The following is a 23,657-nucleotide window of genomic DNA, read 5'->3' as shown; positions in this document are numbered from 1 at the left end:
ATGAAAAAAGACAAAACATGGTATTTCACTTTGCAGATCAAGACCAACCTCCTCACATCTTTGTTTTCAGAAACATGAGAAAAGAAAAGCATGTACTAAGGAGACCTTTAAAGACCTTTGGCATCCTGGCCAAACTAAGAATGTTTCAAAGTAATCAGGACCTCATCCACAACATTCATTACTAAAGGACGTTTCTCAAATTTGCTCACCTTCTGTAACAAGGCTCCTAGTGTGGCAACTCCATGGGAGTGAATGAGATTTTCTTGATTTACATGGTGTCTCTGAATGAAGTGTTTTATCATCAAGATAAAAGTTGCAACAATGTTCTTCTCCAGGCGTGCTTCTGCAAAACAGAACAGCAGCAGCAAAAGCCTCATGGTTTATTGTTGGACCACTGCATAAAAGTAGAGGGGAAGAAGTAAAATCAAGTGTCTGTATTCCTCACTATTTCCTGAACTTCTCAACTCCTTTTCTGTTTGGTCCCTAGCTGCAGGCTGTGTTTAGATTTTTTCCTGTGCAGAGTCATAATCATTCCATGCTTCTCTAGAATAAAATTGACCCCAGTCCTGACTTCAGTTGCTTCATCCATCTGGCTGTAGGTTACAGACAAACTTCTCAGTTACAATCTTTTATATATGCTGCAGTTATCCTTCCTCTAGTTGCAAACTGACACTTTCTAGCCACGATACCCAAAAAATTAAGAGAGAGAGAAAAAGATACTTGGGGTTTTTTTCTGCTTTACTCCACCATTCCATATTTGAAACAAAAAAAATGCTGTTTTCCCTTGCAAGGTCTGATTTCCCAGTGGTTTCCATTAAGACCAAAGTTTTTTCTCAATATTAGCACACTTTTTAAAAATCTAGTCTTAAAGCTTCCCTTCCTTTTTTTTCAAATTTTAATACTAAAATCTGACTGTGTGTGGAAGAGGTAGCAGCCTGAATGTTTTCTTAAGAAAATAAAAGTTTGGGTAAAGGCTAAACAGTACTGTTCTGATGCTGCAAAGTCTTCGTGTGGCTGACCCAGCACTCAAGTTGTAGAAAGCTCCTCCTATGTATATTAGCAGGCTTTGCATCAAACATAATTTCTTAAAATAATCAGAACAAACTTTTCAGAATAGAAATTTAACAACTGCATACTTTGACACTAATGTAATAGTAAATAATGAAAAGAAAAATAATGCTCTTAAATGTAGCTATATTTGAAATATGTTACTAAGTCAATTTTAGATAGTGCTGAACTCCTGGTATTCGGTATCCACATCAGATATCTAGGTACAGCAAGAGAGCCTTTCAGCTTTACATAGGTAGTCCGGAAAAGCCAGCACATAATAAAACAGCTTTCTGTCACTCATAGGAAGACTTTTAAAATCAAGCTGAAAAATTATTTCAGTTCAACTGTACTTTCTTACCTGATGCCTTTGTGGATGACAATACCACCCAGTCTTCCTCTACAGGAGTAACTAGTTCTGGAGGTAGAGTTTCCCCTTCAGACTTCTCAGGCATCTGTCCACCAAGAAAACTGATCTGCTCCAGCAATGGAAACAGCACATTTACTCCACCAATACAGTTGATCATATCCTAAATCAAGAGGAAAAAGGAAGAACATCATCACTACAAATAAAATCCCCTAAACTACATAACAGAAATTTACTCCAAATACAAGGAACCTTATGTACTCACAAATTTATCAGGATGTTCTACACACCACTTTGAAACTAGTTTAAAACACTGTGTTTAACAGAGCTGCCCAAATTTTAGATACAGCAATTACACACATGCCTTCTTCTCAGCTCTTGCTTTGAAAGTACATTTTACATTTCCTTCCTCCTCTCCTCACATAAACATGGGAAATTGAAGGATACAAATCTTAGAAAGAATCTTCTGCTAAATATAGTTGAAAAACGGGAAAAACATACTTTTCTGATTTCTAAGTTACTCGCAGCAAGCAATAAGAAAAGATTATACACAACTGTGCCTTAATCATATTCCTACAAGATTTCAACTTCAGGCAATTAAAAAAATAATAAAATCTGTTGTTTTTTTTTTTTAAAGTAACTTTACACATACCTCAATTCTAAGCCCTTTTTCAAATTCAAGTCTCCTAAGCTCCCCTTTTTCCCCCCTCCTCACAAGCAGTGATAGCATGAGACTTCAAACAATGCTTCTTGTGGTAAGGTATAACATATTCAAATCACAAGATTTCTAGAAGTGATTCACAATGCCACTTAGAAAATCAGGGTCTCAGCAAACTAGCCAGAAACACCTATTCAATTGCCCAGCTTAGCACAATGAAAACTGTTGTGTAGTAAAATTTTAACAGCCAAAAAACCCCAACATCCTGTAAGCCAGTCTAATAATGTGGGATCTCACTCTTCCTTCCCAGTCAGAAATGTTGGGGAGAAGTGGAGAAAATGATCCTTTCCTTCTCCATTGTTTTCTACTTTTCCAATTGTTACTCTGCTCCATGTGCCTTTATGATGCCCCCTTTCCAGGCCAGGTGGATTTAACAAAAGGTGAATTTTAGTGAACTTATTAAGGTGAATTTAACAAAATTAAGAAAGTTTTTTAAATCTGCAAAATTTCTCTCATGGATGAAGATTTCTATGTTTGTTGAGCAAAACAAGAGGCACCACAGACCTGCAGTTTTTGGAAAGAGAAATCAACTTAAAGTTGAAAAACAGAATTTGTCTGAACCACATGACCACAGTAACTGTAGCTCCTTCTAGACTGTACCTATCTCCTCATGAGCTCCAGATCAGCTCTTCTGTTTTTTCCTCACTCTAGTCCTCCTCAAGGGGGTGCTAAACCCCATAATGTTTGTTAACCAACGATTCTCCTAAAACCTGTGCTCACAATATGCTTTCCCATAAAGCTAGAGACATAAACACCCCTCACACACCCCTCTTCCCACTACTCGCTGAAGAAAAATTGCAGTATTTTCAAACTATTCACATAATAGCAAAATTACTTGGCAAGTGTCTGAATTTTCTTAACATTAATCTCTACAATTCAGCATATGCACAGTGTAGCTCCAACAATATTTCTTTATTAATTAGTTTGCTAGTACAGTTGCTTGTTCACTGGTCTTAAAAAAAAAAACAGCTCTTATTTGTTTGCACATTTTTCTTCAAGACAAAAAAAAGATGTTGCATTCTACTGACAAGTTTTCTACACTGACCTTGCATTTTATTTTTCCTCAAAGCTAAGAGCCCTTAATCAAAGATTCTGCCTGTAAAACAGAATTGGATGTACACTATTTAAATTTAAAAGTAGTAAATCCTTATTTATGTCACTGTTTCTGGATCAAACTCTGATGCTGCAAATATTACCTCTTCATGCACAGAGCTAAGCCTGACTTTGATTTTTTTGTATTAATATGTGTTAGTGATCAGGGAACAAATAAGCAGACAGGTACACAAGGATATTTATTAAGCTGGTGTGCATTTCATGGTTTCCTCCTCCTCTCCATGAACTACCAAGTAGAAGACCATTTGCTATTTTACACAGAAGACATCTAATGGACATAGAACTTGCCTAAATGGTATTCTGTTCATGGAGCACCAAGAAAGTCTAAACCACTAACACTAAATCTCGTTGGCAGTGTGGAGTTTTAATTCTATAGTACAAAGTCAGATCTGAACTGTCAGTGGCATGAGACTAAAAAATAACTGATTAACCAGAAGGGCATAAGGATCCTATATGTTGGTTAAGAAAACAAAACAAAAACCAAGATATAGGACAGTTTTGCTATAATAGAATGTTTGAGCAGGAGACTAGAAACAGGTTTAGCCATAAAATGTTAATTTTTAAGCTCCAATATTAATAAAGCAGTAGCGCTGTGACTGTAACTGCTAGCAAAAGTTAAACAAAGATGATTTGCATAGCCTATACGAATCAGATATCCCAATGTATCCAACAATAAGGAAAAAATATTAGACAATTAGTGTATAGCAGAGACAGAGTAAGGTATAACACTTTAGTGAATATTTGGTGTTTTCTTTGAAGTGAGGCTTTTTGAAGTGAGATCATCTAGTCCTGCCAACCCCAAACCAAAAGTAAATAAGATAACTAGAATAAGTTACCTCTTTAAAAAATGCTAGATTCTTGTAATATTTTAACTCCACACCTTGTTTTCTGCTGAAGTTAGTCAGCAATTCAATAATTTTTTTTTCATATGACTAACACAACAGTCACAAGTTAACTTAATCCTACTAATCTTAATCTAATTCAGAGTTTAAGACTGCAAGAAAACCATGACAGAATCCCCTAGATGGTAAAATGCTTTCAATACACAACATGCACTGAACAGATTATGAAGAGTAGTCAGCTACCACAGAATATCTTAATGCACTATGGCATTAAGAGCAGTAGTCCTTCTAAGTTCTGAATAAATGTAATGTAATACTACTCCAGCTACAGCGTTAACCCGTTAATTCTCATTACAAAACCATGCTGTACCTGCTAAAAGTCATTTGCATTATGATAATAACTTCTGGCATTCCAAAAGTTAGGTGAACTTATACAACCACTGTCATATATACATCAGGTTCTGCTTCTTCAGTATGCATTTACCTTGATGTCCCAGTTCACTACTTTGTTTCCAGTTAGTCTTCCATGTAAAAGATTTGCAGACAGGTCAAGACAAATTGGGTTTCTGCAGGCCTGTTAAACAAATGAAGAGGCTACAATATCATTTAGGAAACAAGTTACAGATCCTTGAACACATAAGATTTCTGAATGATGCATAATGTGTTTCAGGAAGTTAGTGCCACTGTGTTGATATTAAAGTATTTAAACAATTTGAAACCCCTGGAACATCATATAAGTTATCTTAGATTTGACATTCACAATAATACAAGGTAATTCTGTCCTTTTGCCAAACAAGAAGAAAACCTACTATCTCTGCACAAGACTACAGTTTAAGAAAACTCTCACTGCTCTTTATCTTCCCATAATAACCACAGCGTAAAGATGGCACGCTCACCTGTTCTACGAAACAGCAAGGGCAAAGCAAAAAAAAGACCATCTAGAACATATTCTGAAATTACTGTACACTGTGTAATCAAAGAGAAATTATGTCTTGTTTCATACCTTTGGTGTATAATGAAGCAGTACCTTGCTGGGGAGATCTGCTACTTCAGCCTCTTGAGACTTCCATGGAGTTAAACAATTTGGACCTATTAAAAAAATATTATATATAAAATTATATATTTGTAACATATATATTTAAGACTCCACTGGATATTAATGCTGACCTTCTCAAATTTTATGCTACTACACTTTGTTGCAACAACAAACACCATACCTATTTGAGATATGCTTTGAAGTAGTCTCTATGACTTAAATCATTCATTCCATAGGGTCTGCTTAAAAAGAAATGCATTCTTGATAAAAAGCTAAACTATACAAAGAAGCATTTTTTTATACATTCAAACAGCCCCAATGTTTCTGTCTTTACAAATACCTCTCATATTTGTCACCAATCTCTCTGTCATCAAGCCCAAATGTCCAGAAAATGAGTAATCTTCAAAATAGTTTTGTTTAGTAATACAAAATACTTCCTTTCAATGATGGAAGTATTTTTATGCTAATCTCTAACAACCTCAAGTCACTATGGAACTTAATACTCTAGTACTTTAAACTGTAAGACATAGCTTATCAGAATATTTTTTTAAATGACCCCTTAAATTATTAATTGATTCTTGTGGAAAAATCCTCAAGCATAAATCACCTTTAAGCAGCCTCCCAAAACAAGGGCAATACTTTAAAGAGTCTCAACTGTAAACTCACATGTAGGCTAAGAGCAGTAAAAATTAAGACCTTACAAGTGAAAACACTACCTAACATTTTGATTCTGGCAGGTCTGTACATATTATAAGTAGATGAGCTTATGCAAACATAACATTTTAAATAAAATTTCCACCTATCATTCCATTTTAAGCTTATTTATTATAAGGCCCTCTCACTTAGGTCACCTCTGCAATTCTTCTGGATTGTAACTTCTTCATTATGTGTCTGTGTACAGCAAAGCTCAGTGGGGTCTTGTCCATAACTCATCCCTTTTATTCCACTAAAACCAGTACAATCACCACTTACCTGCCAAATATAATGCTTTCACCTGAGGAGGTTGCAGTGCTTCATGAAAGATGATAACTGATCCAAGTTGGCCCTCCAAAGATGTCGGACATCCCCATTCACTGTCCTGAGTCCCTGCTGAGATCATCTTGGTGATGAGCTCTGGTTTTCCAAGCATCCCACCCCAGCTTCCTGTAGAGAGAATGCCCCCAAGTGATGTCCGATGGGGCATAATAGGGGAGGAAAAAGGTGGATCTGGTATCTGAGATGGAGGAGGAGTTGTTGTTCTTTGACCAGCTGAACCAATGCAGCAAGAAGTAAAAGACTGGAGAGTCACACATAGAAGAAAGAAAACAGAACACATACTGTAAATGTAACCTTCTTTTTTCACAGTTTACAAAGTAAACCTGGAGACTATCTCTGGCAAACCTGAACTACATAAGTTAAACCAAGAGCAACAAGTTCTGGCGTGCCCTGGAAGAGAAGCAATCTAGCACAGCAGGACAAAAAAAAGAGCATACACTTTCCACAACAGTGGAGAGTGCCCTTTCTCCAATTAAGAGCAATTTGGTCACCTCAGCTGTTGTGTGACCTCTGGCAGGAGCAGAGCCAGGAAGGTTGGTGCTCCAGACACCCTGGTAAACACTCCTCTTCTGGATTATATTCCAAAATACTAGCCCAGCATATCTGCTACTGTACATTTCTTGTATCAGTTATTCCACTCAAATAAATGCTCTCATGGGAAGCTTACTTGCCCTACTTTTAGCTACGTTGATATTTATAGTGCTTATTCTATGGATGGGCCAAAATCCAGTTTTATCTCGCAATGGAAATTACATTTACTCTCATTTTTTAAGTGTTATACTGGTTTTACTACGACTGTGTCCAATTTAAGTGTTTACTCCACTTATTTAACAAATATCAAATTAGAACTTAGAAAAGAGGGAAGAATGTGCAGTACTGTAGCCCAGTTTAAAATGGATTTGTTCTACAAAAAGAATGGGCAACACTTACAAAGAAAACTAAACATGACATACTCATTTTGATGGCTAGTGTGGTTTTTTAGGCTAAGCGTGTACACACTCAAAATGGTTAGATTAACTGCTTGTAAACTGCTTATCCAGCTAACAAAGCAGGTATAAGATTAGCATACTAAGGGTATATACAGAAAATACAAGTTTAAAAGTTACTGTTGAAAGCAACAGGGAATATTCCTCATTGACTACTGTCACACCAATCCTACTGGCAGAGCTGTGATTTATTATGATTTACTCAGAAATTATGTCACTATGCTCAGGTAATTATTTTGAAGAAAACACTACAATCTAATCAAGGTAATCTGGGGGGAGGGGTTTTGGTGTTTTTTTTTAAACTGCGATGACTAAACAAGCATTAATTAATGGTTAATTATACTCCAAATTGATACTCTGGACACTGTCCAAAGTTGAACAGAAGATTATTAGCAATAGGCTAAGCTCTCTTAAACTCTTACACAATTTCCAGATTAAAAAAGCCAACTGTATTCTCATTGTTCTATGAGAGCTCATCACAACAGGGGTATGACTCAGAAAGTAAACTTACTTCATTCATGGCAGGGAATCGAAGTGGGGCAGAGACCTTCTGCTGTCCATTAACGTAGATGTACACAAGGCTCTGACCAAAGGGCCTCTTTCCAGGCACGTGAACAATAGTTACGTTGTGCTGATTAAGCAATATAACATAATTAAGTCATTATTAAAAAGCAGTGAAATGACTGTATGGAAATACTTAACTTCATCTCAACTAATCTGATGAAGAAACCACTTAAGAAAATAAATCCAAAGTATCAATAAGAAGATAAGACCACCTATCAGCTGCTTCCATTTTAAGAAGTTCACATGTAAACAGGTTTTTGAAGGGAAAGAGATACAGCTCTTTCATGATAATGCATATCACTCCTTAAGTATGGGAATAGAAAAGAACAAGGCAGAAACACAGGAGCACATTTTATTCACTCACATAGCACCACAGCCACTTATACTTGTTATAATTTAATATAAAAAAATCTGCACGTTACAAAAAAAAACAACTAAGCACAACACTGTAACCAGCTTATCAATTACAAATGCCTAATAACATAGGCATAATTTAGCTCAATCAACCACTAATCTACATGGAAATTGCTTGCATTAACTGAGATAAAATCTGTTCTTATGCAATTAATTATTTAAATATGATAAAATAGACCATTTGTAAAACAACCAAAAAAAACCCCAAAACCAGAAAACTTTGACTTCTGAGCTAACAGTACTATACTAAACAAAGTGTTTTTCAGTATCAGATCTTACCCAAAGAGAGTCAAAAAAACAATGGTCAGGCAGCATGACTGTTGCATATTCCCTCTTCGTGCAAACTGCAACCACCAATACCCCAGAGTATGTAATAAATGCTTCAAAACCCATACCACTTCCTGTAAAAAAGCTACAGAAAAAGACAACAAAACACGCAATCAAGGACTTACTTCATCAGAACTATTGGAAATCACCTAACAGTACATTCATTAAGGAGAGAACCAACTGAAGCCATCTGTCGCTGGTCCATTATTTACTACTTGACTGACTGTTACTCTTGTTCCAAAAAACCCAAGATGAACTGCCTCAAGGAAGGGACCCCAAGGCACAGGACATGCAGGCCAAAGGTGATCCACAAAGCTCTCAAAGCAGCTTGTAGCCAACCATCTTTTACATGAAAACATAACCTCGCTCCCAACAAGTAAGGCTTCAGTTTGATCCACACAGCTTAAACTGGTTCTATTACAAAGTCCTGCCCGGTGCAGTCTCTGGAAGTTACAATATTGTAATAAAGAAGAGATTGGTCTGCAACCTGTGCTGTTTTCTATCAATTAAATTGTGTCTGTCAGCCCCTGGTAAAGCTGTCAATATTGCATGCAGATTCGTGACATTACTGTTACAGTTAGTAGTTAAGTTTTGTCCATTTCCCTTGTTTCACATCATAGCGTTGCATACAGAGATTTTATTTATTTTAAAGACCAAAACAGCACATGGAATGACTCGTCTAGAAAATGCAGAAAGTTCAATCTTTAATTTTATAGACAAATCTGCATTAGAACTGTTTGATGAGACAATAAGGGTCATCCATTATTTCTTTTATCCATAATAATCTATCAGCAAGAACCTTACCTTAGTGCAAAATGTAAATGTAGTAATCCTTAGATATCTTATTTCACTCATATAATGAAGAAAATCAGCTGTAAGCAGCTATCTATAAATAAGCCCTGCAAGCACAGGTTTGCCTGGAGAAACCTTGCTTTTTTTAAGCACTTCAGTACAAAAAATTTTATATAAAATTGTGAACTGCTACCAAAACCTGCTACACACCCTTAGGCACCATTAGTCCAAGTGGATGCATTAACTACTGTACTATCCAATATGTGCATCTATCAATATAGAATACAAATACACACAGAGAGCATTAATATTATAGACAACCTCAATTGTAAGACAGCTTACATCTATTGAAGACTGTTAAACATAGCAGCTAGATCAAATTTTAATTATTTTAATTCAGTTGTGTGCTTAACATTTCAAGTTGAAACTGGAATTTTAAACGTTTCCTCTTTTTTGTATTAATTTCAATACACTACTGTTTCAGCTTCCCAGAACCAGAATAAGGTCTTCAGAATTGTACATCAAATGATGGAAAACCAGTCAGTTATTGGTATATCATCATCACACTGAAAACGAATCGCAGCTTTTTTACTTTGTAATGCAATTCCACCCTAGTTTTCTAGAACTACAGTCTACTTAAGATCTTTAGTGGGACACACTGACAAACTCTGGAAACAGCAATGTGACAGTTCATCAGGTGGCACCCTTCATCGGGGCTGTGCTATACAAATACACAGGGTAGCTACAGAAATCCAGGGAGTCTCCACCCACCACCATCGTTATTAATAAACAGAAGTAATACTCTAAGACACAGGGGTTTGGAAAATACTAATTCTGTTATGACTAGAATTGCATTCTTCAACATTTCCCCTGAAACTGCAGTGCAGTAAAATGGACTGAAGGGAGTGAGAGATGCTTTAACTACTATTCCCCCATTCTGCATGTTTGCTGCTGAATGTTAGTGTACCAAGAACCATCCATGTCAATGTCTAGTATTTAAGCAAATGAAGGTGTCCTTTTCATTGTGCTCTCATATAGAAAACAGATTTCATTACCTTTACAGAAAACAGTGGGAAGCCTGTTCAATTTGGGGATGGGGTTTTGGGGGGGTTGGGGTGTTTTTTTTAAGTTGCTTTGTTTGTTTAAGCTATGAACCTTAACACAATTTGGAGTTATGGATATTGAAACTGTAGACAGGAAAGCATTATAACTGAGAAACTACATGCTTATTTCTGTAACACAGCCTGGCTCTGGTGACAGATGAAATTGCTCCCTTTCACAAACTAAGCACTAAATATTGCATCCTATGAAGATAAGCAGAGTACCATATGTCATAGGGTACCATATGCCGCAGGGAATAGATGACCTAGATTTGTGCTGTTGGAAGTAGTTATAGTAACTGTACCTATAGAGTTGCTTCCTCTTGCCACTTTTGCTAGTCGTGCTAGGGTCCACCCGGTCCTGGTCAAGGCAGAGCCAAGCGTTGAAAGAAAATGCAGAACCTGGCCACTTATGAATTGATGGAACAGCAATTCCGGCCATGCTGTGGTACAAGTTGAAATACTGCAAGGCACTAGCCATGCCCTGCTTCCGGGCCATTGCTAGAATGGCTCGCATCACTGGAACAACGTAAGGGTGAGCTCGTTTTGGTTCGTCAGTCCTCAGGAGCCGTATTAGTTGAAGCAGTTCTTCTGAGCCCATTGACTGGCTCCCCAAAGAGCCCAGAAGGGCAATCAGGTTCTCTGCACAAGTACAATGGAGCGCGGAATGGGAATTTAATGTCTCAATGATACGGATAACCATGTTCGCATTGACACAAGTGGCACGACTCTGTCTGTTAATACAACAGATTCGCCTCAACCAATTTGAGATGAAAATCTGCAGGTCGTGTGATTCTAGTTCTGGAAGCCACTGGATAAGCAGCAGTAAGGGCTGGACATTACTAATGCCTAGTATCCCAACAGCCATGTGGTCACCTTCAACAGCCTGAAAAACAGCAGAGAACTCAGACGTGAAATACAATAAAATAGGGCTAGAAGTACTGTTGAAAAGATGTAAGCATTCTAGCATTCAAAGCAAGCACATCTCACCATATTCATGAGTTCTTCCAGCAATTCCCGTGAGGGTTGACCCAGCGATTTTAGTACCTCATATATGTGTGCATAACCAATTCTCTCCTTGAAGACTTCCTGAGGATAAAAATAGCAGTCTCACTAACAAATAAAATGGACAAAAATAGCTCATCTACTGCAGCAAGTTCTAATTTAACACAATATGAGACACAAAATAATTAGAATGCAAGAATAATGTTTTACAGGCTAGACATCTCTTTTTGATAATGTCCATTGTGCTATCTCTAGCATGCTGCAGATGAGAGGGATCTCACTGCAGCATGCAGATAAACAAATAAAAGATCAAAGTTGTACTTTAATAATTACCTATAGAAGGTAATTGCTTTGGTACAATCAAAATGTTAATCCTATCACAAAATACTAATAGCTTCATTTTTTAATGCAAACTATAGCATGAAATTATTACATTCAGAATTAAAGGTATTCAGATATTAATTTTTGAATGAAAGATTTTCCTACACCAGCTTGATTAAAAACCACCCATCCCAAACACTTCAAAAATTAGAAGAGTGTTCCAAGGAAGTTTTTCAAAAAAACTAATTGATTTTACATGAAGGAAAAAAAGTAATCAAGCAACAAAATCCAAACTGTAGCATCCATTTGTGGTTTAGTTAGTAAACAGCCAACACATCATACAGATGGATACTCTTCTCCCAGCTGTATTCTGCACTGAAATGAAGACTTACTTTTTTTTTTTTTTTTTTTTTTAAAGGATGAATCTGTCAGCAGAAGTGAAATGATTGCTTAGGTAAATAGGGAAAGAAAAAATATGTATGTTGCAGTGGAAGTACAATTGAAAACTTTACTGATGCTTTGTGAATCACAGCCAATCCTCACCTCCAACATACAACTCTTCCCAGGCTTTCCAGAGTCAGTGGAGAAATAAGTACTCTGAGTAATGCTCTGGAGCAGCATAACTGACCCTGCCATTTCTCACTCAGACTGTACTGCAAGTAGCAACCAAATCAGATGACTCCCACTCTTCCTTTAGCCTCCACTGTGCAGCCACATCCCATTCCCTGTGCCAAGACTACAGAATCATTCAACCATGGGGTGAATCTAATGAACTCAGCAATCTAAGAATAAATACACTGTTTTTCTGCGAGCTTAGCTTCCAGTCAGGTTCACAAACTCACCACAACCTATCCATTTATCAAACCACAAGAATAACTACAAAGGAAGGGCAGGGGAACAGCAAGACCACCATTTGGACAGCAATACCGTCCTGGGTTAGTTTAAAGCCATGATAAAACTACAAGACAAACTCCTGCCTGAAAATTCCTGCACATATCCATTAATGCAACCCCACATATTCATGGGACAAGTAACAATGTACTTCCTTTACAAAGGTTCCAACTGCCATTAACACTCTGATCTTCCAATTAATAGAAAGATGGCTCGGTGTCCAGCCATTAGACAAGTATAAAGGGATGCTAATCAGTTACTCCTATCTGGCAGAAAAGCATGACTACAATCTGCTCATCTTCATTAGCAAGATTTGTCAAGGTACTGTGATAAAAAACACTAACTGGAAACAAGATCAAGAAGCTTACTACAAACAGACCTCTGCATATATACTGTTACCTTAGCAGCTGGAGACTTGTGCATTACTGCTGTGAGGGCTTGAATGGTTGATACTGCCAAGCAGTCTAGGTGTCCCTGAAACACCTGAAAAGTAGCAGGTACACAAGTTATATACAAATGTGCAAGGACAGTTCAGCTCCAAAATCTATACTGTGCCCTCCTGCCAGGAGGTAAACCAAGAGTTTGCTAACGCGCATCAAAAATCATCTCCCCACCAGTCAAGATTTCATAATCCCATGGCCTACAAGGAATTATATAACAGTAGACAACTAGCCACATACTTCAAGAGAAGAGAAGCATTCACAACACACATTACACTTCAAATATTCTGATGGACAAACAGGTTTTCCTCATGCGTCTAATGGACAACCTCAAGAGGGAGGGAGGAAAACAAATTAGGAAACCTCTTGCAGTATATGTGTGTGTGCTGCTGGACAATCAAGCACTTGCAGTTCATATAAAATGTTTTCTTTTCCATCCAAGTCCCTACAACACACACACACAAATAAATTGTAAGAGAGAAGTCACACCAGCACAGTAAGGTGGCCACCTCACCCATAGCCTCATTGCACTGATCAACATCTCTTTTTTCAATTTAAGTCGCCTTTTGAGTTGGTTTTTTTTTTCCCCCTATAATTCTTGTTTATATTCATATTTCTATAGTGGTTTTAAGGACATAAGCATTAGAGCACTATTTCATATCCATCAGTAAACATAATTAGCAAAACTGTGCAAACAAACATACTCTGTTTTGTCATTTCTGAAATATTATATGCATATCGGACGTATTTTGAAAGTGAAACATCAAGAATCAGAAGATGATGTTAGATGTGAAGAAACATTCACATGCGGTTAGAGTGTCACACTGAGTTTCTAAAAAAGCCAAAGCTATTAGTTAGAATCACAATTTGTAGATTACCATACTTGTATTTAGCATTGCTTTACATTTTTAATCAGAACAAATCATTCTACTATAAAATTAATATAACAACAATTTGCATCTGAAACTTTCCACAATATTTTTGGAAAATTAAAGCAACAGGCTATTCCTACCTCCCTGATTCAGCCTGTCCATTTTTTTTGTGAACATCTGTTCTTGATGACAAGCAAAGAATCAGGACATCAAATACAACCATTGAGATTCACAAACAAGGCCCCAGAATCCAAAACACCACGGTGCTGAGACAAAGAAGCAAAAAGAGAGGGAAGCAGGGCGGGGGGGGAAATCACCACCAGGTTGATAGAATTTATTTGGATTCCATTCATGTACTTCACCTTTTCCTTAAAAGAAGCATAACTGAGGCTCAATCTATTGCAAATATCTGCAATTTGAAGCAGATTAATAAAACTGAGGTTGAATTCAATCTGTTATTCAGAAAAATTATTTTCCAGAGACAGGAAATACTGATGTGTGCAGCAACACATCATCTTGCTGCAGGAGGCTTAAAGAGGATGGTTAAGGTGAAGCACAGGAATCATTTTTCCTGTGATTGTGTCTTGACTTCAACTGAAGCAAAATACAGGTTAGGTAGGTACCTGGTCCTCATTCATTTCTGTCAGTAATTTGTTGGCAAGGTCTTTCTCACTCTTGTCTGCCACTTTATTGTTAGCATTTAAAAACAGCTGTTAGAAACAGAGACAAGAATAATGGAAATAATTGCATTAAACAGTTACCTGCAGCCAAACCTGTGGAGGCTGCCTTGGATTTCACATACAAAGAAAAAAAAAAAAGGGAAAAAAAAAAAAAAAAAAAAAGAGTTCTCACACCAGTGAGACACAATCCTCCATTAATATTAGTCCTGTGTTAATTCTTATGATACTGAAGATTACATTGTATTTTTGCTAAATAGTAATCACTTTTTATCTACCCACCCCCAAGAATTAAATGAAAATATATAATTGCTGAGACAAGGAAACAGATCTATCTGGAATTTAAACTGGTCACTGGCTTAGCAACTGTGATTTCATTTCCAATATGCAACATGACAGGAGGTTCTCAAAAACGTACTTGTAAAAAATAAAGACAACAGTGGGACAACAGCAAAGAAATGGATGATACAGATGTTTCACCATTTTCCACTTATGTTTCATCCTAGGTGAAGGCTGAAGATATCTAGACAGAATATTTTAATCTTCAAACAGCAACAGCAGCAGAATTTCTGGGGCACATAGTCTTTAGGACAGGAAGAAGGGTAAAATATCTCTGCCATCGCCTAAGAATCAGACAGGTTGTAAATAGCTTTAAATCAAACATACACCTATACTGCATCTTCAGCTAAGAAACTGCTCTATGTATAGTAGCTAGATTCCTAGTCGGTTCCTGAATTTGCAAGTTTAAAGCTCACCCAAATTCTTAGTCGATTGCAGTCACTTTGTGTACAAAGCTTAGCTGCAACCTAATCAGGACTAAAATTTATCACCCTCTGTTTTTAGATTCTACTGAGGTGTTAAAAAAAATCCCTGACCAAAATGTTTTAAAAGTCCCTTCAAAAAAAAAAAAAAAGAGAGAGAGAGAGAAGGAACAACACTTTCCTTTAGTGGGTAAAAATTAAGCATTTGTCTTTTCTGCTATGTAGTCTCTCTGAAGAGGAACAACCTGAGAAATCAACTTCCATAAATTCAGGCAAACAGAAGGACAACACTCAAGATATTACTTTGACTTACATAGGTGTGAAAGCACATAGTTAGAAACACAGGTCATTTTGAAAGGTACATCACAGTCAAGAGCAGCACAGTAACTATAATATGCCTCAGAAGGTTTTAACATTAACAAGTGGAAATAAGAACATTAAACAAACAAATGCAGACATGCAAAAAAAAAAACAAACAAATTTTTCATATAGGTTACTTCAATTCTCATAATACATGTAAAATGGAATAACAGATTTTTATTACAATGCCCATATGGTTTTAAGTTTTAATTCTTTTATTTAAAAGCTGTTCAGAAAATAATTTTTTTTAACCAGGCATACCGCTAGAGGTCTTTGTGCTTTGTTCAAAGTCTGATGTCTAAGAGAGTTTAATAGATGAGAAAAGATTCAGCACCGACAAAGCAGCTTGTTAAATGACTCTCAGTATAGAATAAGCACCTCCTGATACCTCTAAAGTACAGTCCCTCTTTTCAGATGTCACAGGCAAAAAGCAACATTCAGATCATCAAAACTTAACCAAGCAGTTTTGAAAAGCTTTTGTGCAGATCTCTAACCCCAGAGCATAGTTAAGGGAAGACAGTTTGCCCATAAGCCCTAAAACCAGCAAATATGAAAAAAAGATTTAAATTTTAGAAGATTATTGAACTGCAAATGACTAGGAAGTATGTCTAGAAGTATGGCCTTGAATATCCTGAGTTATCTGGGATAGCTATAGTGGTATGGATTTTATTTACCCCTCCTTTCCATGGAAGTTTCCTGCACTTCAAATTTTCTGAAGATCCAATAGCTTCCTGAGTTTCAGATATCTGTATGCACTCTCCCGCTATCTGCAAAGCTGCAGAATGCACTTTACACAGCTTGCTGGTGAATCCAGTAGCGAGATTTTCATAGGTAAAGAAAAAAGATCTAGAAATAGCGTCTCCACCCCCAGCTAATAAGGAGAAATCCTAAATCCACAGCTAAATTCACCTTTGCTATTTGGCTTTGAAAAAGAATGGAGATGCAGTATATTGGAAAATACAAACATACAGCACCTTCACATCTTCCACCCCCTCTCCCTGCTTCTCATCCTTAGGAGTATTCTGACTGTGAAACGTTAAAAAAACCCACTATGTAGCAAACTGGCAGCACTGATATCCAATCAATCACAGTAATATGTGAGACTGCATCACAAGAAAAAACCCTCAAAAGAGTGTATCTTATGACATACATCCAGGCAGAATAAAAATTAAAAGGAGCAAGCTGCAAAAATAGAGTAGCTGTTCGTGCTTTCTCAGATTCCACCCCTTGTTTATATGAGAGCAGGAACACAGCTAGAGTCTCCATGAACAGGTAAACATCACACTACTTGATGATTTAAGAAGAAACTAAAAAAGAAATTTCTTACAGAATACAAGGTCAGTACAAAAATATGCACAGATTCCCAAACAGAGGAGGAGAACAGAAAGGTCAAACCCCATATTTTCAGGAGGAGATAAACTAAAAACACTGTTCAAGACACTTCAAGTCAGTTGGCATTCTGCCACTGATTAAAACTACAGTTAGGACATAATCCAAACATTTATTTTTAATATATCACTGCACTGAAATATGTTCCAATTCAAAATCTAAATGGATTTGAATCAAATTGTATACTGTAGCTAGTATTAAATTAGCCAGCATTAGAAGAGCTCAAAATAGCTATGCCACCAACACATCACAAAAAGAGAAATAAAATATTCCACAGAGTTACGTCATATCTATGTTCTTTTGCACAGGGAAAAATGAAATCTACAAAGCAATCAGAGAAAGCCACTAGCTTGCAAATTATGACCATCTAGGATTGAGATGAACACACAAAACCTATGTAAATACTAAATCCTATGTAGAAGGAAAAGAACAATTGAAGAACTTTGGTAACAGCTTGAGCTCATGTTTTACATCAGCTACACAAGATTCAAATATTTTGAAACACTTAAAAAGGCATACCAGCAAGGTTTTTTTATATGGAACAACATGCCTCTGAAATAAGAATTCAAACCTCCATCTGGCAGCAGTTGTAAGTGACTTCCGAGCAATCCAGTGACAGAACATAAAAAAACAAACAAACATCACCATCACCACCACCCCCCAACCAGAAAGGAAGGGGCAGGGATTCATTCCAGTAACAACCTTAACAGATTTAAGAGACTGAGGGGGATCTGTAAAGGTATTTTGCTCAGGACTTAAAATAAGCATTAATTGCTTATTGCTACAAGACAGACAAGAAATACCTCTACTTCATTAGGAATAAAGAAAGCTTTTGGAGTAACTTGGATCTTTCAGATCTTTCATGGCATTAGTGGCTCTAACCGATCCGAAGTTTTACTTCCAGTATGTAGACACTATAAAAATCACATGTAATTCAGAAGGAGGATATAAAGGAAATTAATATACCTGCAATATTACAAGACAGGTTTTGTTAAAAACATCCTGATAAGAGAAAGTTTACCTTGCAGTTCTGCAACAGTCGAATGAGATGCTCAAAGCAGTTACTGTTAAGGAAAATTGCCTGCAGAACAGGCCTATCTGTGCAGTCTAACATGGCTGTGATGGTATCTATAAAATCAAAACAGAACTGGCATCAAAGACAAAACACTTCCCAAATCCATCAAGCATTTTTTCTGCACATTACATAATAAACATGGGGAAAAAAGTGATACAACAAACTATATGCTGTGAATTCTTTGATCAAGAATGATGTGCATTTTAAACACAGAGCACCAGGCCTAAAGCTAAACATTTCAATGTTGTAAAAATTATCACATAACCTACTATATCTGGAGAGAGATTCAGCTACCGAATATCTTTGATTGCTTTGGGGCTCTGTTTAAAGTCATCACCATTTGTGCATACATAAGCAGCACACCTTTTATTTAAAGCACACAAACACTTGCTTCCTCATCAAGCAATTACTCTGCATTCTACAGCAGCCTTATACTGTAAGCATTCTTCATCATCTCAGTACCATGCCTTAGCTTTTTTAGAAGTGTGGGAAAAGAAATACCTTTATTTGTATTTCCCGTTCTGAACATCAAAGTGGAAAAACCTCCAAATCCTCAATTCTTATCCAATGACTTAAACCCAACTGTTTCAGACCATCACTTTAGGCCAATGTTTACAATAATGCCGTTTGGAAAGTGAACTATCACAAAACAGCCACCACATGGGTATTTCATTACAGACCCATCTTGTTCTGCAATTATTAAGGTGCTGATGAGTGTCAGCTGTTGCCCAACAAAAGTGTTTGGTGTTTTTGTTGTTTGTTGTTTTTTTTTTAATGGAGACCTGCAGACCATGAACCTTGATGCTCAGGTTAAATGGTAGCAATTCAATATGGTTTCTTCTGGGTTTTTTTTGTAGTGAACGATTAAACAAGAATACAACTAAAGTGATGTCAATGAAATGTTTGAAATTTTTCAATTGCTTAGCCAAGTGAACATTTTTTGGTAGAATATTCAGTTGTATTACTATCATGGTTCAATCATTACTTGCTTCACTATTATCAAGACATATTTAAAGGAACTGCACAATTGGGTACTCACTCAGCATTTGGATCTGTAGTGCTATGAACCTGCTCTCCCACTGTCTGCATCGCCTTGGATTAGGTAAAGCTGAATGGTCTGAATTAAGCAACTTGAAATAGTTCTCCAATATTGTACTCGTCTCCACTTGCCGCTGGTCAGAACTGCTGGTTAGAAGGATATGGACAACTTCTGTCAGGCACTTCAGAGTCAGCTCTGCCTTCCTGCTCACTTCCTCAGGGTTCCTGTCATCCCAGTTGTCACAGTCTGCTAAAACACGCATCAAGACTTCCATGGTGGCAGGAGATACTGCTAGAAGAGCATTCCTCTGAAACCCATGGGGGAAAAAGTGATTAAGGAGAAAATAATAAATACATAAATAAAATCAAACCTCTTCAAACAAGCAGTTTCTGAGTTATCTGAATCAGGCAACATGCATTATTATGTCTCTTAATGCCCTGTAATTGTTAGAAAAACATGAAACATTCTGAAATGCATCCCATGCTGTTCACTTAACTAGACTTTCTTTTTCAAAGAGAATGCTTATAGTGAAAAGGAAATATAGTTTAAATGCATGTTTTAAGATTCTTATAAGGTAGCCTTGATAAACTGCTAATTCTAGGTAAACCTTCACTTGAACTTTTATTTTATATCATGAGATTCATGATACTTTAAAATTTTTGAAAAGAACATAATAATTAGCAAACATTTGTCTTGGCCCTGAATGCACTTCCCTTACCTCTCTTTCTGGGGGTCTGACTGCATAGGCTCAGGGCCACCTTAAATCTGGGGCAGGTGCCCAGCCTTGTAGAGAGCTTTGAGAAGCCTTGTAAGGGACTCCCTGCATTCTCTAGGGAGCTGCATTCAGTCTGCGGCTCTCAACCTTTTACCTCCCTGAGCTACAACTGCAGCCATGCCCGTGCCTGGCCAGGGACTGTCTTGAACCTGACCCACAAACTTGACTGCCTAGCTTGACCTTAGACCTGCCTCATCACTATGGATGGGCCTGGCAACCACTGGACTCTTGATTGACCCTAGCTCCCATCACTAGACCAAACCCCAACCCTGATGTGCTGACCAGACTTCTTGGCTTGATCTCAGGCTTCATCACTACAGACTTGTCTAGTGATCTGGGCTGGTTAATCCTGGTTACTACCACCAGAGCTGCTCTGTTCACCTTGTTCAGGTACAGTGAGGCTTCACCTTTTACCAGTGAGGTCAACTGCCTCTGCCTGCCCTGCTCACCATGCTCAGTCTCAGCTTGCCTTCCCTGGTGGAGCAGTGCCTGGCTTTACTGCTCCATGACAACATTTAAAAACACTGTCTTCTGGATCATCAGAAATAACATTTGCTTGTGACCAGACTAAGTAGCACATTACAGAAGTCAGCCAAGAGAGTGGGTGTTGGCTTTGCTGATGATGAACATCCTCTTTTCTTCACATTCTTTCGAAGACTTTAAAGAGCTCCCAGGCTATAAAGGCCCTGTGCCTCTTACTGAAACAGCTTACTTTCAGCACCAGCAAGCAAGCTAGATGAATTTCATGTGCTGATACAAAACTTACCCCTTTGCAGGTGGAAACTCCTAATCTAGTTACCCGTATTTTTTCTTTACGATATGAAAATATTACAATAAGTTCATATGAATGTGTAGTTATTGTAGACAGTAAATATTCTACTGTTATTTGACAGCAGGGCCTAGCTTTTAGCATTGAGATACTATTGCACAGAATGACCCCAAACTTCATAAGACAAACAAACAATTCATAGACAACATTAAATTCTTCTCATTTATGGGTTATGGGGTATTTATAAGCCTTAAACAATGAACAGGTGTTTGAAGACTTCAGCAGCTGAAGAGTTTAGAATATCCTTACCTGACCACCAGCCACAATAGCTCCAAAGAGATGTAGCAGGCAACATTTTAGGCTTTCCTTGAGATGTTCACTTTCTTGAAAGCATTCTGATTGGAGTAAATAAAAAGGAGAAGGATTCCTTACTTCAGTCATATAAATTATAAAAAGTTTTTCCTCTCAAAAAACCCACCAACAAGTGAAATAATAAAAAAAAGCCCTTCTACTCCCTGGCGTCATGAAAATTTTAAAAAATTTTCAACTATATAATCTCCACTTTCACATATATCAGACACAAATACATCAATTCTGGCATTATCAAAGTAACATGACAAGACCACATTTTATCAGGAATACACAGGGCCAGACCTTCAGCTTGCATAATACTTTTCATGCAGGCTCACAGAACTATAGGCATACAACAACTGTTGATCTGATCCATAATGTAAAATGAGTGCATTTTGTCCATACTAATGAGAAGGACTTGCTAACACTCGAGCAGTTAGTAAGCATGACAAAGGTTAGAGCAATTTTGGCACAGAAAATCTAATGCCATATGCGGTGCAGGTGGCTCAGAAAAACAGTCCCTGAGCTTGCTCCCTTTAAGCCAAACTTGCCAGGGAAGCCTGTGCAGGTCTAACCTTTCTAGCAGTAGTCTCTTTAAAGACAATTATCCTACATCTCTTTTCATGCCATATCTGATATAAATTAGTCACAAACAGCCTCAGTAACTCTTCTTAGCAATATATACAACCTGGACATTGTTGTTATAGCAATAACACTAGACTTGAAGTAGCTGCAACAAACTACAAAGGATTATTTTATCTGGAATTAACCATCATAAAAATTCCAATAACTTTATGGGATAGAACTGATGATGACTTGGGTTTGTAAAAACTGAGATTTTAAACACACAATAGAAACTGAAAATGCAAGAATTTTATCTTCATTAAAATAATAATAATATAACCTTTAAGACAATTAGCATTTACTGGCAAGTAAGATTTCTGACTTTATACTGAATGTATAAGCCTGTTTTAAAAAGAAAATTGCACAGCTATTTTTTAAATCTGGTCCTCAAAGGAAACAAAGCTTAGATGATAGCACTGTTAGTCTGCTAGTCCCACCATTCCCTTGACTTATAGCCTCTGAATCTCTCAGGGAAACCTCAGACAAATTCAAAAAGAACAGTACCTAGCAGATTGTGAATAAATCATTAGACTGGGTAGACCAAAAAAGCCTCAAATTAGTGCTGCCATGGCCTAACATCTAAAGCACATGCTCAACAATTTCTTGTTCTGTCTTCCCTGCCAGTTAGCCAAGCAGCAGATGAGTATCTGCCAGCTAATTAGTATACTTGTCGCTCCCTCACAATATATAATATTTAAGGGATTTAGGAGGAACCAGAGTGCAATGCACTGAATGGGGAGGAGAGAACCAGCAGATGACACTCCTCAGTAGCAGCCTTTAGAGAGGGTTGCCAGTGCCCTGGCACAAAGATAATGGCATTTTACTGGCATCAGCTCTTGGGTCTTTTTGGCAACTAGCCTATTTTATGCACACAGAGAGGAAATCTCAAGGAACGGAGAAGTATGTGACTGAAACCTAGAGAAACCAAATTCATAAATGCTACCAGTCTCAGAATAGAACCCTCCTTTTTTATTTTCAATTAAAGCTGAGTTAAGAGCTGCAAAAAGGGCTGATTTCACTCACACCCTCATCCCTCCAGCATATTCCTGCTGCTTCAATTCTGTTGGCACTAGCACTTTGGTGTGCTAAACTGGCAAACTATTTGGGCACCCCACCTTCCCAAGATTTAAGTACAGAACATGGCCCCATAAATCCTTCTTTTCCACACAGCCAATCTGTGATGGTAAGAACACATGAATTCCAAAGTAGCCATCATGATATTTAATGACTTAAACAGAGACAAAACAGAGCAGTTTCCCAAACTGCAGTCCAAGGAGCATTTGCTAGTTGGATGGCACAGTTTCCTTCTTCCTATACGTTAAATCATATTCAGAGACAAAAATGCATGAACACTTTCCTAAGATTATTTTTCCATGCGAGTTATCATTACAGTTATTACAGGGATCTTACATGCAATCACTGTATGTACCATGATAAACGGGAAGGTTGGCAATTCGCAGAATCAATTCTATTAAACCACGTTAGGCACTGAAAAAAGTCTGAAAAAAAACAGGCTTTCAAAGATGAGTAAGAATGGTAAGATGGTGATGCTCGGAGCAAAAAAACAAGCAAACAAAGCAACCCACTTCATTCAGCCTCAGAAAGCAAGTAAGGGGCCTTTACATTTATCAGGCATTCTTAGGGGAAAAGGACCTTGGAATCACTAAGTTCACTCCTCCAAAGATGAGTATTTTTAAACATGCTGTTGATAATACTTACGGTAAAAGAAAGGGACAAACTCAACAGTGAGGGAAGCTGGTTTATACTTCTGTCTGCTCTTTTCAACTGTACTAAGGAAACGTCTGCAATTACATTAAAAAAGATACACCAAAGAAATTAGATAGGATACCTTTGTTTATGGCTTCATAATAGAAAACTGCCAAAAATCAGGAGTTATCTTTTGCCTACAGGATCAAAAAAAATACTGAAGTAGTATTTCATCCTGAAATCAGCTGCAAAGAGTCACA

At 37.3% G+C, this 23,657-nt stretch overlaps 1 protein-coding gene across 8 annotated transcripts in view; it reads right to left on the bottom strand.

Annotated features, from left to right (window-relative positions):
* The window catches only part of NBEAL1 (neurobeachin like 1), a 91,022-nt gene that overhangs the window by 37,933 nt on the left and 29,432 nt on the right, over positions 1–23,657 (bottom strand). For 6 of the 8 annotated variants that reach the window (XR_011324360.1, XM_069781627.1, XM_069781628.1 and 3 more), the window contains 15 exons: positions 23,410–23,492; positions 21,025–21,110; positions 19,172–19,478; positions 18,079–18,185; positions 14,494–14,580; positions 12,958–13,041; positions 11,332–11,430; positions 10,647–11,227; positions 8,402–8,534; positions 7,656–7,775; positions 6,096–6,399; positions 5,091–5,176; positions 4,572–4,661; positions 1,409–1,577; positions 210–343 (listed from right to left, as the gene is read on the bottom strand). Coding sequence is in view for 7 of the 8 variants with exons in the window: in XM_069781627.1 (XP_069637728.1) it covers positions 210–343; positions 1,409–1,577; positions 4,572–4,661; positions 5,091–5,176; positions 6,096–6,399; positions 7,656–7,775; positions 8,402–8,534; positions 10,647–11,227; positions 11,332–11,430; positions 12,958–13,041; positions 14,494–14,580; positions 18,079–18,185; positions 19,172–19,478; positions 21,025–21,110; positions 23,410–23,492 (2,470 nt within the window). In the remaining variant the exon portion in view is untranslated. The remainder of the gene's footprint in view (positions 1–209; positions 344–1,408; positions 1,578–4,571; positions 4,662–5,090; positions 5,177–6,095; positions 6,400–7,655; positions 7,776–8,401; positions 8,535–10,646; positions 11,228–11,331; positions 11,431–12,957; positions 13,042–14,493; positions 14,581–18,078; positions 18,186–19,171; positions 19,479–21,024; positions 21,111–23,409; positions 23,493–23,657) is intronic. The other 2 variants (XM_069781630.1, XM_069781629.1) reach the window with 1 other exon arrangement.

This window comes from Haliaeetus albicilla, chromosome 4 (assembly GCF_947461875.1).
Source record: "Haliaeetus albicilla chromosome 4, bHalAlb1.1, whole genome shotgun sequence".
NCBI lineage: Eukaryota > Metazoa > Chordata > Aves > Accipitriformes > Accipitridae > Haliaeetus > Haliaeetus albicilla.
This window is presented reverse-complemented; position numbering and strand designations above follow the sequence as displayed.